Source organism: Tachysurus fulvidraco, chromosome 6 (assembly GCF_022655615.1).
Source record: "Tachysurus fulvidraco isolate hzauxx_2018 chromosome 6, HZAU_PFXX_2.0, whole genome shotgun sequence".
Taxonomy (NCBI): Eukaryota; Metazoa; Chordata; class Actinopteri; order Siluriformes; family Bagridae; genus Tachysurus; species Tachysurus fulvidraco.
In genome coordinates, this window is record NC_062523.1 from 17,849,264 (window position 1) to 17,865,253 (window position 15,990).

Sequence of the window (15,990 nt, forward strand, 5' to 3'; positions counted from 1 at the left end):
AGCAAAAAAGAGTACATACGGATGTGATAGTCCACATACTTTAAGTCATATAGTGCACATAGTCACATAAATCCGTTTGTATTTCAGACACTAGAAGATATGGCAAGTATTTCACTCAGCGAAGAACACTGGTCTAGTCAGACATAAGTATGTTTCTAAAGATTTATGTGCTGGTAAAACCATTCCTTTCCTTTATGGTCAGGGCAGTGGTGGATCTGGGTACACATCATGCGAGTCAGGACACCATGAAAACATCTACTCACACATAACTAATTTAGTGTAGCCAATCCACCTTCAACATGTTTCGGGAGGTGGGAAGAAGCCAGAGTACCCTAGAGGAAGCCACAGTGGGCATGGAAAAAATCAAAATCTCCACACAAGCTCAGGACTGTGGAGTTATAAGGTGGTAACTGATGCAGCGATCACCTAAAAACACCACATTACCCTTGATCTTCTATACTTTAATACTAAGAAACCTGCAAACAGGAATAATGTCCATACTGTTGTTTTCTACTTAAAATGACATACTGGACATAAAGTAAGAAGGCTTTCCCTTGTGAAAACAGAAAGCACCTTCTGAATTGTCTAAAAGAAAAGCAATCCAGATATACATAGAGGCAATAATTTATTTTATAACATAATCCTAGCATCTGGTAAACAAAACTGAGAAACACTGAATGGCATTCTTGTCACAACAGATTCTGCAAGACAGCAGACATTAGTGTAATATGCGACTGAAAATGAAATCAGATGTGATATTGATGCATTGAAGAGTTAATTAGTTCATTTACATAATTTATCCTCCACACAATTATTAATGTTTCTTTTATACTTTATAAAATATTGTTTATTTATAATATTTTTTGCTGTACATACCGCTATAGTATTTTACAACGGCAACAAGTGTGCTGGTGGCATGAGCTGCATGTTGCTCTATTCAAGGGGCTCTGGTTTAAAAAGTTCATCTGATCTATTCATCTTGTCGAGTCCTGCAGGAGGAGCGCATGCTGGAAAAGGGGCTCTTGAACCACATTTTGGCTCATACTCTTCTAGTTTTCTATGATTTGTCTATGTGACTGGGGAGGTAAAATGCAAATGTGTAATTGTCTGCAATGAGGATGAGGTACTGGATTTGCAGAGATCCTCCAGAATCCCTCAGGGTCTCTGGACAGGATAGGATTAGTTTGCCAGTGGCAGCAGCTGACATTTTGCATGTAACAGCTCTAAAAAAAAAAATCTTGAGTATCCCATCTTCACCTGCTTGTTTTTTTCTTTCTTCTTTGTATTGCTTGAAGGTTTGAGTTCCTTCTACCCCATTTTCTCTTCATCAAGCCCATCAGTTTCAAGTGTTTCTCCATGTTTTCCTTTTTGTATGTGTTTCATACAAGTCTTTTAAAAAGTAAGCTGAAGTCAGTGAGGCAACACAGGCCCATGGTGTCAAACTGCCACCATCAAGAGATCTATACACTTTTGCGCTTTGATCCAGTCACGATCGGCCGAGCAAATTCCACAAAGTCGTCTATTAGGACTGGCCATGCTCCTAAAATAAAGATGTTAGTCAACCATGTGACAAGTTCACAATGTTCAAGACATTACTCCCAGCTTTCTTTAAATTCCTTTCAGAACTTAACCTAAAAAAAACAACATAGCATGTCCACAATTAGATCTGACCATAGTTACCTTAATATGGAAACTGTAATAATTCTCATGTTGTCTAGACTAACTTTTACTTGCTCAGTGTTTGGAATACAACATACCCCACTTTAAAATGGAACTTCCCCTCATATTTTTTTTTACTAATAAAAGCAGTCATAAAAGCCACCGTAGTAAATATTTTGCCACAGTTAGATAATAGATAGATAGATGCCACAGAATGAACTACATCATGGTTTATGTGGTATAAATGGGTAAATTAAACAACATACTCCAAACATCATTCATCATTTTCACATATTAATTAATGTCATCGAATGTTAATGTCAATGTGAATTTATGCTTATTCTGTTTTGAAAAGGGAGAGAATTCTCTAAGACTAAACAACCATGCTCACCTTCCTCATCATAGTTTGACATGTCATCTGCAATCATGTTGCCAAAATCCAGGAGCAAGTTCCAGGTATCCCTAGGAATAGATCTCTTATGGTGTTCCTGTTTAGAGGGGAAACACTCTGGTTATATGTCCTGCAGATTTCCTCAGCCGTGAAACTGCTCATTCTATAATTATTTTAAACAGCTGAATTGCTTGCAATAACACTAAAATTCCACTACGTTTGGCACAATCTATACTCTAAGAAAACTTACCAATAAAAATTTATTCCAAAGGTCAAGAAACTTGAAACGGCCTGTCAGAACTAAATTCCAGTAAGCGACTGCCATCTCCAAATCTAAAATCCAAATCAAACAGAAAATAACTTGTACTTATCTTGGTCATATGTATGAATAGAAGTTAGATTTTTTATTCTGTGTACTATCTCTACATTACCTAATCCTTTCTGCCCAGGATTCTTTGCAAAATTAAATGTAAACTGGTAGAAGTCCTTGAACTTTCCACTGTCTTTTAGTTCTTGTTCCAATCGAGGAAGCAGAGTTCGGAGTTTCTCTGGACTATCACATCTACAGGCAACAAGAAAGAAGCCATGTTTGTCTCAAATCCAACTACAAGCATCTTCAGTAATCAGAAATGTAAATGCTTTATGACATTTTAGCCCAATCTATCTAGTTTGTGAATTTTCATAACACAAACTAATGTAGTAACTGAACCGGATGGTGTCTAAGAGTGAAATTTCAGTTTAAATAGATGAAGCAATAATTATGCTGACTATAGTGTTTACAGGGTCAGCAAACCATTTGATTGGGGTGAAACACACCCTAGATCAGTCATGCCATCAAGGAACTCCTTTTTGCTGAACTCGCATTGTGTTGCAGCTCGGAACTTCCATGCTACTACCAGAACACTTATGCTGGCAGGATCCAGGTTGAGGTCATCGCAAAACTGTTGGATTCCATCAATCCCAATCTTATTCTCATCCTGAGGATCTGAGAGGAACAATATTGTACATTTAGGCTTACAGAAACATAGAACACGAACCTGTATTAAGCAACATCATGCACTAACATTGCCACATAGCAGTCACACTTGCGGGAGGTAAACATATAGGCCTCTAATCACAAGATATGAAACAAGAACTTGCCTTTGTATCTGTTGTAAAGCTGCTCCAACTTCTTTCGGTCTACTGAGGTTTTCATGGATTCCTTAAAGTACAGATCCGGGTTTTGGAAGTAGTTGTCAGTTGCCACCTCGAGCTTCCAGTCATTCTGAGTGAGACAGTACACAGCTGTCTTTTCCCCTGCTTGCGTGAAGGACATGAACTGTCGTACTTTGTCCTTCTGCGAAGATTTCAGCTTATGCTGAACAGGAACAGAGGAGAAGCTCTCAGACACACACGTCAAGACACGGAGCAGGACAGTCAACAGTGTGTACAAACAGAGACAAGCAAGAAACAAAAATACCCACATGAAGAAACTCAGAAACCCAGGACATTAAGGAGACGTACAAAAGTCATACACGAGCACCGGTGTTAATAAGACACAAAAGGGTTATCAACTTAAAACAAGACAGTAGGCAAGCATAAAAACTTGTTTAGCTTCCAATCAGGAGACATGAACTGAAGTGTGACAGGCCACTTTCTAAAGCAGCATGCAGTGGTAATATGAGCTGACAGACTCCTGGGGCACCACCAACAAACAACAAACCCTATTCTGCAGCCCTATATCACAGATTATATATTATACAGATTATAGATTTAACTGCACAAGACTGGGGGACAAAAACACAACCTGGAGTTGTGTGTGTAAGCATGCAGTAATAAAGTAAAAGAGAGTTATAAGAGTTAAAGGCGTTATTCAGCTGTGGTCTGTTTGACGACTGCGGAAACAACAGCGCACACATTGACGGAGTAACGCTCACTTTTCCCCTTCAAAATAACTGCTCCTATGATCGGTTTTACATCTCTACAGAAACCCAACAGCTTGTCTGTCTGTCTGTCGCTGAACATCCTGTAAAACGAGTGTAGTTAGCTAGTGTACACTACACGCCATAAAGGGAAAGGTTCGCACAGGGCGACAGCGGACTCCAAGATCAACAACTGACCTTCCTGCTCACAACATATCTGCACTAATATCAGGAGGAGGCTGATGAAAACTCGTCGAAGTGGCGCTACAGCTACATGCCTCGGACACCCTCTGTTTCCGCAGACGGCGGCGGCAAATACGAGCGTTATTTTTTTTTTTTTTTGTTGCCATTTCTAAATCACCTACCATTTTTAACACCCGCTGTTTGACCAAATTGTTAGTCCCCATATACGGCTGCGCGTGAACATCAGGGAGAATGCGCCGGAGGAGCACCGCGCATGCGCATTGAAACTCCCGTCTGCTGGGAATTGTAGTTTTCCTTTAAGCGTAAGCACCTCTAATGCGGTAGCAAGAAAAACAAACATTACATCAGTTATTATTAAGTTGACTATCACAAGGTAGCTGAGTAAGTGTCGTAGATCGTGTAAATGTGGAAAACTCGAACCGTGTGCTTCGTCTGTGTGTATATGCCCTGCATGTGTTTATTTATTAGTCCTGTTTAAACCATTCGTGGCTTAGCTGGTTTTTCTGTGTATTTAGCTCACGTTTTATCCATATCAATTTATTTTGGTAAATATACCAAACAGAAATAGTAAATTTATTTGTATTTGTTATTATTCACTCTTAATAAAATAAAACTCAGAAATTATTCTGGCACTTTTGAGCAAGGCATACAGTAAACCCTGTAAAAGGTTATACAGTAAACCCTGTAAAAATACAGTAAACCCTGTAAAAGGTTATACAGTAAACTCTGGTTATGTGGCTGAGTGATGATTAGCTGAACAAATTGTTATCTTTGTTTCACAGACGGTGATATGACTGACTGACTGACTGTCCTGTTATTTTCTTAACCAAAAGGAATTACAGGCCACACAGTTATATATAAACCTTGTATATGACTCCTCTCTTCTTAAAGTCTTCTTAAATAATAAAAGTTATTTTAAACTAACCCCATATCACACACCATACCATTCCAGTCAGTGTTGTTTACTGTGCGTTTGTTTTACACTACAGTGTCTGTGGCTGTTATAATGTGTGCTGTTATTAGTTTAGTTTATATTCAGTGGACCTACTGATACTGTGTGTATTTATTGTCTTATCTTCTTGTTTATTTGTCTGTAACTTCCTAATTTGCACTGCATATATCTGCTGCTTATTTTGTACCTCACTGTTGCCACTTTTATGTGATATATACCATCATGACATGTGATGTTTCTTTTCACTTTTGACAAATAAAACTGTTTTTATATCTCAATCACGTTGGCAATGGTGCTGCATCACTATATACATTTGATACCCATCTTAACTATAAATGACTGACTCGGGTTTGGTATTGAATTTGAGCCTTTCTCCTTTAAACAGAGTTTGAATACTTTTTCTATTTTATTCATTTAACTTCTTATTTTTCTGCTGTTGGTTTGTTGAATTTGAGGATACCAAACCTCCTTCAGCCACGTGGGTGGAGCATGTCACAGTCATCCAATAAGGGAGTCATACAATCGGAAATGTTTGGTATGGACCAATCATTTCGCGCGGGAGGCGTGGCCACGACGGAAACGATTCCGCAGCGTCACACGTGTTGTTGTCCAATCAGCTGTGGTGTGTGGTGGACACCGCCAAGCTCAGTTTTCGCTCGGACCGGAGAGGGAGTAGTTTGTACACCAGTTACGCTTTGGTTCATTCAGCGCTACTGGTTCCACACAGAGGACAAAGCGTGAATGCAGTCAACTGTAAGCTACTTTACACCGGGTTCAATTTAATTCACATTTACTTCTGGGAACGAACCGCATGTACGTTCGCTTAGGTACAGAGCGTGTTATCGTTCATCAACACTAGCTTGTAGCTAAGCGGCTAGCTGCATTTGTCAGTTAGCTCAGTGTTGGCTAGTTTGCTGTCGTCTGCTTCAGAGACAAGAACAACCACCACAGTCGTTTACATCACCGTCTAGCAGTCCTTACTTTCATAAAAGCGTGTAAATCGCAGTGTTTATCGTTTTATTGCGATAAAAAACCCAAACGAGACATAGCTAGCTGCTCCACTGTGCTCCTTGTTGTTTTTACAGGTGTAAGAAGAAAAAAATAAATAAAATGACCTGACCAGATATCATGATGTCCAGCTAATTCCTTCTGTCCTGCGTTCACGCTGTTAATCAACAATAGAGATGTAAAATATCCGCCCGGGTCTCTGCAAGGATTTACACGGTCATATTTGGTGTCTAATTGAAACATAAATGAGGAGAATCAGAGGTTGATCATCATCAGGCCTGTGACACATGAACGGGCGAGAAATACCAGTTGGCTTAGCATGTAAAAATGGCTGACCGAGCAAAAAAAACACGAGACTGAGACGTTTTGTGCTGCTCTGCTTTCTTCTTCCAGCTTCCCAGTGCGAATATGAGCTGCTCTTTCGTTAAAGACCCGTAGTTATTCTGTACAGTTTTAGTTTCGTCGACCTTCAAACCTTTAGAGTTTTTGACTGATCTGAGGTAAGTAACGATACGGATTTAAGGCGAGTACAATGCGCTTCTTTAACTTTCTCTACAAATACAAATACGAGGGTTTAAATAGTTTCTCTCCTCTACATTTCCTCCTAATATATATGTACACATTAGTGTTGATTGTCGATAAGCAGCTGCTGTCTCGTTCGCATCCATTTTGTTGATGCAACTTAGCTGTAGCTGCTGGAGAAATAAAGAGGTCAGAGACAAGAGAAGTGTTTCATCGGTGTGGCGTGAAAACTTTTGCCTGATCTATTTCTGAAGCAAGGAAGGTTTTTAGTGTAATTGTTAACTTTTATATGAGTAGTAATTAGGTTATTGTTTCCTGTTTTGAGGGGCTTTTAGACCTCCTCTTCCTCTATTCTTAAAGCTAAGCTAGCTAGTGAGCTATGCCAACAAAACCCCAGGACCCAAGAAGGTAGGGTGCTCAAGACAGCGTTCAGTCGTTAAGTTCACAGGAAAGTTTGCCTTGTTTACTTTCTAATGACCGATCTGTCTGTTGAGCTTTGCTTTAGTCAGTGGGGATGTGGTTTGGTGCGGATGACCGATAGCAAACGCATTTTGTGGTGCATTTAAATGAGGCTTTCGCTGCAAAACAACGTGTTCTAAGAGCAGCTAGCTGGCCGGCTAACTGCTAGCGTGCTCCACATTGTACCTCCTGTCTGGCCCTGGTTGTTGACGGGTTTTCTCACATTTAGACAGGTTCTATTAGGATGCATTATTAATATAGTTATTAGCTCGCATCTTTTGCAACTCGTCAGCATGTTCACAGACGTAAACTACAGAAAAGTGTCAAAAAACTAGAGCTACGAGTAATAAAGTACTTTATTTGTTTGCAAAACAAATGATCACGAACAAGCAGAACTTGGACATATCGATTGGTTGGAATAACTTTGAGCTAACTGTGTACACGCAGAACCATGTAACATCATTCGTGCATGTACCGTTTTACGCAGACAGCCCTGGTGCTTTGGATTAATCCGTGCAGAGAAAACAAACCGAGTGTCACATATTGCAGAACGGATTTTAGCGTATTTGTGATCTGGATAGACCTCAGTTGTGTCTGTGCACAAGTTATTGTCACACATCAGGAAAGCAAACCGCGGCCTACTGTAATGCAGCCCCCTCGTTTTGTGACCAGCTAAAAGTTGCAAGGCCAAATAGGTTTCATACTGTGTGCACCAAACCCAGCTCATATAATACCATTTCCATAACAGTTCTGGTCTCATGTGATTTAACTAAGTTGTCTTTACTGATCATGTATTTTTGTGCCAAAAGCACTGTTTCTTTCGCAGGTGTACATTTGTGTGACCATTCGGCTCAGCTTCTCTAGTTAGACCCAGCCTTTGCTCCTCTTCCTCAAGGATCATGGCCAAAGATGTGAGTATTTTACAGTCTGCCTTTGGTTGCATGTGTAAAACAGCAGTGCAACGGTGTTTCTCATCAGTCTCTTCCTTCCTCCAACAGGCTGGTCTGATTGAAGCCAATGGGGAGCTGAAGGTTTTCATTGACCAGAATCTGAGTCCAGGCAAAGGTAAGGGACACGGCAGCCTCATTTGCTATACATGCTTTTTTATATAGTGGCATTTATACTTGTATAGAAAGTGCTTTGTTGTCTGAGCATTGTTTTTCGGTCTTCCATGCTTGAACGGTGGTGAGTAAAACCCTGCTTTTTTTATTTTATTTTTTATTTATTATAAAGGAGTTTTGTCTTTAGTGACTGTACATCCACAGTCAGTTGCGCTAGGAAAACAACTTTTGCCAAAAACACTGGGCCCTTCGAATGTCAACATTGCTCCTCAGATGGTAAGTACAGGATTGGACAATAGTTAATTGCAAAAATACATGGTCACATTGCACACATCTTATTTCCTGATTTTAAAGGTGGCTGTGTGGCAGTATTATTAATTACAAAGAGATGCACTAGATACAAATGCCATTCCCTGCAAGCTTTTGCTTTATGCAAGCTGTCATGACTGCAGGTTTTATGTTGTTCACCTGCAAGATTGTGGGTAAGTTTTAGGTCCGATACATTCTGATGCCAAAGCCACGCCAATGTATTATTTAAGAGCCATAACGACCCTGGTAACAATGATCAGTATAGGATTGGAATCCCAGTGTGTTTAAGTTCTTCAAAGCTGTACAGCTTTCTGAATATCATTTTATCAAATTGGAATAAGCTGTCTGTTTGACACCATTCTTTTGTCAGGCAGCCATTTTGAAATTGCTCTGTATGCTGTCCAGGTCATTGGGACACCTCAGAGGCCAAGTGGGTCCAACATGCTCCTAATGAACAGTCCTCACACACCCAGCTCTCAATTCATCACTCAGAGCCAACCTCCCGATGCCTCTCCATGGTCCTCAGGGTGAGCTGGCATCAAAATTGCAGCTTATTTGCATTTATTTAATTAAAAATTTAAACATGATTGATGGGCTTTAGCTGCATATTTTATGTATCCATGTAAAGAACGGTTATTTGTCATCAAGTAAAACCGACTACTGTAATACTCGTGGAAGTACTGTTGAACAAGTAATTCCGTACTATGCTGTTTTAATTTCTATGTTCACGGAATTTACTTTGTTCTTGCTGTGTTCACAGGAAAAGAAGTAAGAAGGGGGAAAAAAATGGGAAAGGTCTAAGGCATTTTTCTATGAAGGTGTGTGAAAAGGTACAGAAAAAAGGTGTTACCACGTATAATGAAGTAGCAGATGAGCTGGTGGCCGAATTCAGCTCTGGTGACAACCACATCTCCCCAAATGATGCGGTGAGAATTTTAATATCACTTCATGCAGACCAACCTATCATAATTAGTCTGCTTTTTTTCACTCACCTTGCAAAAACTAATCAGTAAGTGGACTGGCTACTCTGTAATGCCTCTAGGTATAAATAAGTATGTGAATGTATGCATGATGCTTTGCATCCCATCTGGGGCCTATTTGCATTGGCTTGACTGCCACCATTACAGAGAATACTTAATTATATTTTTCTCATTGACACTTCATACAATTCTGTGCGTAGGTCTAAACGACAGGTTTTCCTGTACTGAAATGTTTCTGTTTAGCATGTGTCTCAATCACAAGTTAACTACTAGCATTTTAAACTCTGCTTCACCCCCAAAATGTAAAGATCCCATTCCAACTGTGGCGCAGTTATTTTCAGTTGATGGCTGACAAGACACTGAATTTATTAGGTTTATTTCTGTTAATCAGTGGCACATAATTATCCGAGAACTTTATGCAAAGTATGCATTCACTGTCTGAGATTATGATACTTAGCCAGCAGTAACCACCTGATCTATCAACATCAGGATTCTACTACATTATATAAAAATATGAATTTTATGTTGTATTCTTTTTTCTTTCTCTCCAGCAAGTGTATGATCAGAAGAATATTCGGCGGCGTGTATACGACGCTCTTAATGTGCTGATGGCCATGAACATAATCTCAAAGGAGAAGAAGGAGATCAAGTGGATTGGGCTTCCCACCAACTCGGCCCAGGAATGCCAGAATCTGGAGGTGGGTGATTCTGCTACGTAGGTGGTTGTTTCTTTGGGACTTGGTCTTCAAACCCTCCCAGCATGTTCTTCAGACCGCAACTACCAGTGTTTGATTTCTGGAGTGATTGATTACACTGTTTACCCCATAAGCATGCTCCCCAAGTCTAACCCGTGGACAGTGTTAGAATTGCATGAATCTTTCTTTGCTGCCTCTATATGATCAAAAGTTTGTTGCACCTGAACACCACAGACCATTTGTGGATCTGTTGCCACAAAGTCGGAAGCACACATTTGTATAGAATGCCTTTGTATGATGACCATTTACCATTTCCTTTCACTGCAAGTAAGGGTCTCAAATCTGTTCCAGTATGACATTGCCCCTGTATACAAACATATAGTCCATGAACACATGGTTGACCAAGGTTGGAGTGGAAGAATTTGTGTGACCTACACAGAGTCCTGACCTCAACCCCACTGAACCCCTTTGGAATGAACTGGAACTTCAGAATGAGCAGAAATCCCAACAGCTGCACTCAAATGTCATGGAAAGCCTTTTCAGAAGAGTATAAGCTTTATAGAAGCAAAGGATGAATAAACTTGGAAAGGGATGTTCTAAAAGCACATGGATGTGAAGGCCAGGTGCCCACAAAATTGTGGGCATGCAGTGTATGTAATGGAAAAATGTGAAAACCTGGCAAAATAGAACATTTTGTCAATGTAAAATTTTGACATTAATAATTGTTAGTCTGACAATATTTAATGTAGGCAGAGGAGACGCATGGTCTATAGGGCAGGGTACTGAATGAAGACACTAATGATGAGCAATATAAAGACTGAATGCAGAAAGATACATGATGAAAATAAAACAATACTAGACATTTTTTAAAATTTTTGTTCTTTTTAACATCAAAATTCAAGCAGACAAGTCTGAACAGACTAAGCTTTAATGTAGAACCCACTGGCTTTTTTTTTTTCTTTAATAGTCTTTAACAGGACAAAAAAGCCTTAGAACAAGAGTTTTTCACCAACCAATTCATAACATACTGAATGCCTGTTAAGGAGGGTGTTGTACTGCAGTTGATCTGGTCATGCTTTTTTTTCTTGTAGGTGGAGAGGCAAAGACGTTTAGAGAGAATCAAGCAAAAACAGTCACAACTCCAAGAACTCATTTTACAGGTAACTTGTGAACTCTGGAAGTTGGTCTCATGTGTAGATAATTGTGATTTGTTTTTAAACTAATGCATTTTACTTTCTAATGTTTATTTAGCAAATTGCATTTAAGAACCTTGTGCAGCGTAACCGTCAAACAGAGCAGCAAACAAACAGACCACCACCAGAAAACTCAGTCATTCACCTACCCTTTATCATCATAAACACCAGCAAGAAAACTGTCATTGACTGCAGCATCTCCAATGACAAGTAAGCACTAATGTTCTTTTTCTACCCGAGTTAAAACTTTGTGGAAGTATTTATTTATTCACGTTAAATAATTAATTACTACAAGTTTAGTTCTATTAGTCAGACATGTTTATTGTTGGTTTAATGGATTCACTGCCTCCTCTGTTCCTAAGGTCTTGTATTTCTCTCTCCTGTGCTGTCATGCAGGTTTGAGTACCTCTTCAACTTTGACAGCACGTTTGAGATCCATGATGACATCGAGGTGTTGAAGCGCATGGGCATGGCATGTGGCCTGGAGGTTGGCAAGTGCTCTGCTGAAGACCTAAAAATTGCCAGGAGCCTGGTGCCTAAAGCACTGGAGCCTTATGTCACAGGTCAGAGGCCCATACGTAGTATGTATTGAGCTTCACAAGAACTTTGTCTTGGCATTAATTTGTTTTATTTGAGAATGTTACATTCCCATGTACATCATTTATACTGCCATTTGTTGTTTGCCACTTTTTTTGTTTGATGTATGATAACTACTTGTAAACAATTACATTTACTGGCCACTTTATTAGGATTTAGTACAGATTCCACTTTGTAGAATCAAAACAGACTCTGCTCTTCCTGATGCTCTTCTCTACAAGGTGTTGGAAAGACTCCTTTGAGATTCTGGTCCATGTTGGTGCGACCACATTCTGTTATTGTTGTCGATTTAACTTTTGCACATTCAAGCATGTGAATCTCCATTCTATCGCATCCCAAATGTGTGCTGTAACACCCTGGGCTCATGACTGAGGAATCCTTTGAATTTGGTTGACTCACTGTCACATTCATGGAACAAGTTTGAGATGACGTGCTTATCATGCTGGAAGCCACTATAAGGTGAATAAATTATGGCCATTAAAGGATGCACATGGTCTGCAGCAATCTTCAGATAGACTATGACTTTCAACAATGCTTGATTGGTATTAAAAGGTTAAGAGTGTCCCAAAAAGTCTTTCTCCACACCATTACACCAGCACCACTGTTTAAACAGGGAAGGTTAGGTCTATTTATTGGAGCTGTTAACAATTCTAACCCAACCATCTACATTATACAGCAGGAATTGAGATTTATCAAGCAGGTGGCATATTTACAATCTTCAGTTGTTCAGTTTCACAAAGTCCACTATAGCCGTAGATGAATGTTCTTGGGTGACTGCACTGGAACCTGATCTGGTCTTCTGCTGTTGTAGCCATAGATATGTAGACGTATGGAACATTCTGAGATGGTTTCCTGCTCACCTCAGTTGTAAGGATTGTGTATTCCTGTTAGATTTAAATAGCAGTGTCATTCTTTTCAGATCTGTCTGTGTAAGCAGTGTAGACTGATGTTCATTAAAATCCCAAAGGTTTCTGAAATACTCAAGCCCGTTTGAAACCCATAGCTATGCCATGATCAAAGTCACTGAGATTAGGTTTTTGCCCATTCCAGCATTTGATATTAAAATTTTGTGTATTTTCATGCATTATGCTGCTGCCACATGACTGGCTGTCTGGATAATCAATGGTGTACATGTGTTTTTAATCGTGTAGTTTATAAGTATCTGAGCTTTGAACAGATTCATTCGTCACGGTCACAAAATAGATTTTTTGGTGATGCATTTTTGGTCAATTAAAATGTTTCCCGTTTGGAATTTAATTGTACTATGTACATACAAAAAAGTGACAAGTCCAACATGAGAATTGATATGGATTTTTTATAATTGAAAGAAATTGACTTCTTTGTTTCAGTGGACTGCAGATGCAAGTTATATAGCAATGATTTTAGCATTTAGTGCAGTGCAAAAGTGGTCATGCATAGTTTTATAGAAGTGTATTCAGACATTGTATGCTTGTTTTTTCTCCCTAGAAGGTGAATGATGGCAAGTTCTACTGTTCAATCCATGTGCTACAATTTGTGGCAAATGTTCACTTGTATAATATTCACGTTTATTTTACTATGATTCTATTTTAGTGCTTATATGAACAACTTTGCATACCTTGCAGCTGCTAACTGATCAAGTATAGAGAAATATATTATAAAAGATATTATACTTTGTAGAAAACTGTTAAGTAATTGTAACATTTTGTTTAAATATTCAGTATGTAAGCCAAGCAGTGGAGTGACGTTGAGTATCTCAAACAATTTTCCCCTTTTGTAATGCAGAAATGGCACAAGGCCCAATCAGTAATGTCTACATGACAGGGACATCTGCCAATGGGGGTCGCTATCATATCAGCAGGTGAGTCAGTTGTCCGCTTTATGGAATTGGTGATCTAAGTTGACAGCAGCTTAGTCATCCCACCAGGTGCTTGTGAGTGTGAATTGGCCAACTGTTAAAAGACTGATCCATGAGTTCTTACTTGATGGCCAATGCTTTTATCTGCTACTCTTCTTCTTAGTGAAAGTGGAGCAGATGGAACAATGGCCTCCAGCTCTAATGACTCACACTACAGTGGTTCTAGGGTCGAAACTCCAGTTTCTTACATGGACGACGACGATGATGACGATGACTATGATGAAAATGACGAAGATGACTAACACTCTCAGGCCATATATCTTCCAACAGCTACATTGATGGGGTTTATTGTATACATTCAAGCTCCCACTCCCTGCCTGCTATTAGCACACCTTTAATTTTTCCTTTCTCTTTATCTTGAAGGGCATTGAGAAGCATGGGCTTTAAAGGGGTGTGTTGATTTCATCCAGCCCTTTCTGCTGTATGGCTTAGGCTGTTAAATCACAACACTGTACTCGTGCAGGCACTAGGTCCTGATAGCTCTGGTTCTCAAAAAAAAAAGATGGGACTTTGAGGTTGCAGCACTATGCCATCCAGCATATGCTGGAATTAGCATGATTTACAAAAGAAACCCCTCTCAGCCAGAAACCATCCTGCTGTTGGAGAATGTCTAGTGTGACTTCTGTATAACATAGTTAGGCTATCTGCATTTGAACAATTGTGTTTTTTTTTTTGTTGGTTTTTTTTTGTTTTGTTTTGTTTTGTTTTTTAATAAATGTGCTGGCTTCTAAAGATTCAGATGGCTGCCACCTCCTAGATTGTAGGTGCAAAGAATCGGCACAGCCAGCTTACCATTTCGCCCCATTGGGGCAAATCTTTGGATGTATGGACACTTTTTTGTAAGATTGGAGGAATTAATGGCTTTTTTTGTAGATTGTGTGTGTATGAGAGTGAGAGTGTGTTTGGCTTCCTGTTATTCTGTGGGCAGCTGTTGTAGGGAGCTCAGCAATTTTTTTTTTCTTTGTTGGAGTTTTAGAGGTGCACTGCTCCTGTTGTTCCCTCTTTTGTGTTTTACAACTGACAGTCATCAGGAAATCAAAGAAACTTTATTATCCAGTGAAATTTATAGGAAATTGAACTTCCGAAGATTCGTTTCACATTTCCCCTCCAGGTCAGTAACACTACGGAGTATGTATGATTATTATCCCAGTATGAGGTATATATATATTTTTTCGACTCCCCTGGAAAATGTAAAAAAATAAAATAAAAAATGTTGTACTGATTCCACAAAAATAACTTTTCTGTAATCTAATATAAATTTGGAAATTAAAATATAATGTTTTAAAAACATTGAACTCAATGTGTTTATTGGTGACATTAATGTAATATTACTAATTACAATAAACCTTTTATATATATTTTTCTATGTGTGTATTGGTCCTGCTAACTATTGGTGGTAGCTAGTAGCATTGATATATGAACTGATTGCATGGTCAGAGGATATAATAATCAGGAAGGCCTCCCTGTTATCAGTCTTTGTCATGTCTAAGATGCTTTGGAGGCCCACATCCTGTCATGCTGTAAATCCCCAGCCTCTCCCCCTGAGGGTTTCTTACATTGGTTGGTTCACTGTATTACCCCAGCCTTGTTCTGCAGTCTTAATTTACACTCATAATCCCTGTTACATGCAGTTTCTGCCTGAAGGTGGCACTATGAGCCTCTACACCATGTGTTCACCAAGAGAGAATGTCACATTTTGGTTTTGGGTCTTAACACTTTTCCCACTTCATGGTCCAACAGCACTATGTTATGTAACACAAATTGGGTTTAATTTAATCTAATGACGTCCTGGTGGAACAATGTTCAATATGGTCACCTTTTTAAATGCACATAAATCAAAGCAATAGTCACTGATACAATGCCATAAGAATCATGGCAGAGGGACAGTAGCATCACAAGTGGCTGGGTTTTGGCATACTAGCAGCGCAGACCCAAGCTCTCTTTCTGTTAACACATAGGGAATGAATGAAACCTACATTTTGTAAGGACATTGTATGAACCTCAGACACTCATTAAAAAAAGGGGGAAAAGAACTGAAGCTGGACGTTTTGGTGTCTAATTGTCTTAGAAGTATTCTGCAGTTGGAAAAGGGTACGACTGACTTTCATTGGTTTTCCGTTGTTCCATTTGTTTAAGTTATACAATAAAGATTGTAATTACAG

At 39.2% G+C, this 15,990-nt stretch overlaps 2 protein-coding genes and 1 long non-coding RNA gene across 9 annotated transcripts; 2 read left to right on the top strand and 1 right to left on the bottom strand.

The window, feature by feature from the left end:
- Positions 1-612: 612 nt before the first annotated feature.
- On the bottom strand, positions 613-4,626 carry dcun1d2a (DCN1, defective in cullin neddylation 1, domain containing 2a). Of its 4 annotated transcripts, none has more exons than XM_027164487.2 (7): positions 4,317-4,626; positions 3,191-3,407; positions 2,867-3,035; positions 2,482-2,612; positions 2,301-2,383; positions 2,051-2,147; positions 613-1,540 (listed from the first exon to the last, which is right to left on the bottom strand). In XM_027164487.2, the coding sequence occupies exons 1-7, from the start codon at positions 4,356-4,358 to the stop codon at positions 1,461-1,463; spliced, it is 819 nt and encodes a 272-aa protein (XP_027020288.1). In that variant the 5' UTR covers positions 4,359-4,626; the 3' UTR covers positions 613-1,460. The 4 variants fall into 4 exon arrangements, with proteins under 4 accessions (XP_027020288.1, XP_027020291.1, XP_027020289.1 ...); XM_027164490.2 differs by lacking the exon at positions 4,317-4,626 and adding an exon at positions 4,150-4,286; XM_027164488.2 differs by lacking the exon at positions 4,317-4,626 and adding an exon at positions 3,514-3,917.
- On the top strand, positions 4,319-5,385 carry LOC125141374. Its single transcript, XR_007140738.1, has 2 exons — positions 4,319-4,457; positions 4,938-5,385. It is a non-coding gene; the product is annotated as an uncharacterized LOC125141374 (long non-coding RNA).
- Positions 5,386-5,720: 335 nt separating this feature from the next.
- tfdp1a (transcription factor Dp-1, a) lies at positions 5,721-15,989 on the top strand. 4 transcript variants are annotated; one of them, XM_027164482.2, is made up of 12 exons: positions 5,721-5,860; positions 7,906-8,007; positions 8,095-8,161; positions 8,330-8,433; positions 8,872-8,993; positions 9,227-9,392; positions 9,998-10,144; positions 11,233-11,301; positions 11,393-11,544; positions 11,731-11,897; positions 13,696-13,771; positions 13,932-15,989. In XM_027164482.2, the coding sequence occupies exons 2-12, from the start codon at positions 7,996-7,998 to the stop codon at positions 14,068-14,070; spliced, it is 1,221 nt and encodes a 406-aa protein (XP_027020283.1). In that variant the 5' UTR covers positions 5,721-5,860; positions 7,906-7,995; the 3' UTR covers positions 14,071-15,989. The 4 variants fall into 4 exon arrangements, with proteins under 4 accessions (XP_027020283.1, XP_027020286.1, XP_027020284.1 ...); XM_027164485.2 differs by having other exon boundaries at positions 7,923-8,007; XM_027164483.2 differs by lacking the exon at positions 5,721-5,860 and adding an exon at positions 5,890-6,615.
- The last annotated feature ends 1 nt before the right edge of the window (position 15,990 follows it).

What these genes read in the sequence shown, in the direction of transcription:
- dcun1d2a (XM_027164487.2), bottom strand. Translation starts at nt 4,358, where the DNA reads ATGGGGACTAACAATTTGGTCAAACAGCGGGTGTTAAAAATG. An exon ending in GCTTTACAACAGATACAAAG is followed by an intron (nt 3,036 to 3,190) that starts GCAAGTTCTTGT and finishes TGTTCCTCTCAG; the next exon opens with ATCCTCAGGATGAGAATAAG. An exon ending in TCCTGGGCAGAAAGGATTAG is followed by an intron (nt 2,384 to 2,481) that starts GTAATGTAGAGA and finishes TTTGGATTTTAG; the next exon opens with ATTTGGAGATGGCAGTCGCT.
- tfdp1a (XM_027164482.2), top strand. An exon ending in AGGAATGCCAGAATCTGGAG is followed by an intron (nt 10,145 to 11,232) that starts GTGGGTGATTCT and finishes TTTTTCTTGTAG; the next exon opens with GTGGAGAGGCAAAGACGTTT. An exon ending in GGTCGCTATCATATCAGCAG is followed by an intron (nt 13,772 to 13,931) that starts GTGAGTCAGTTG and finishes TCTTCTTCTTAG; the next exon opens with TGAAAGTGGAGCAGATGGAA.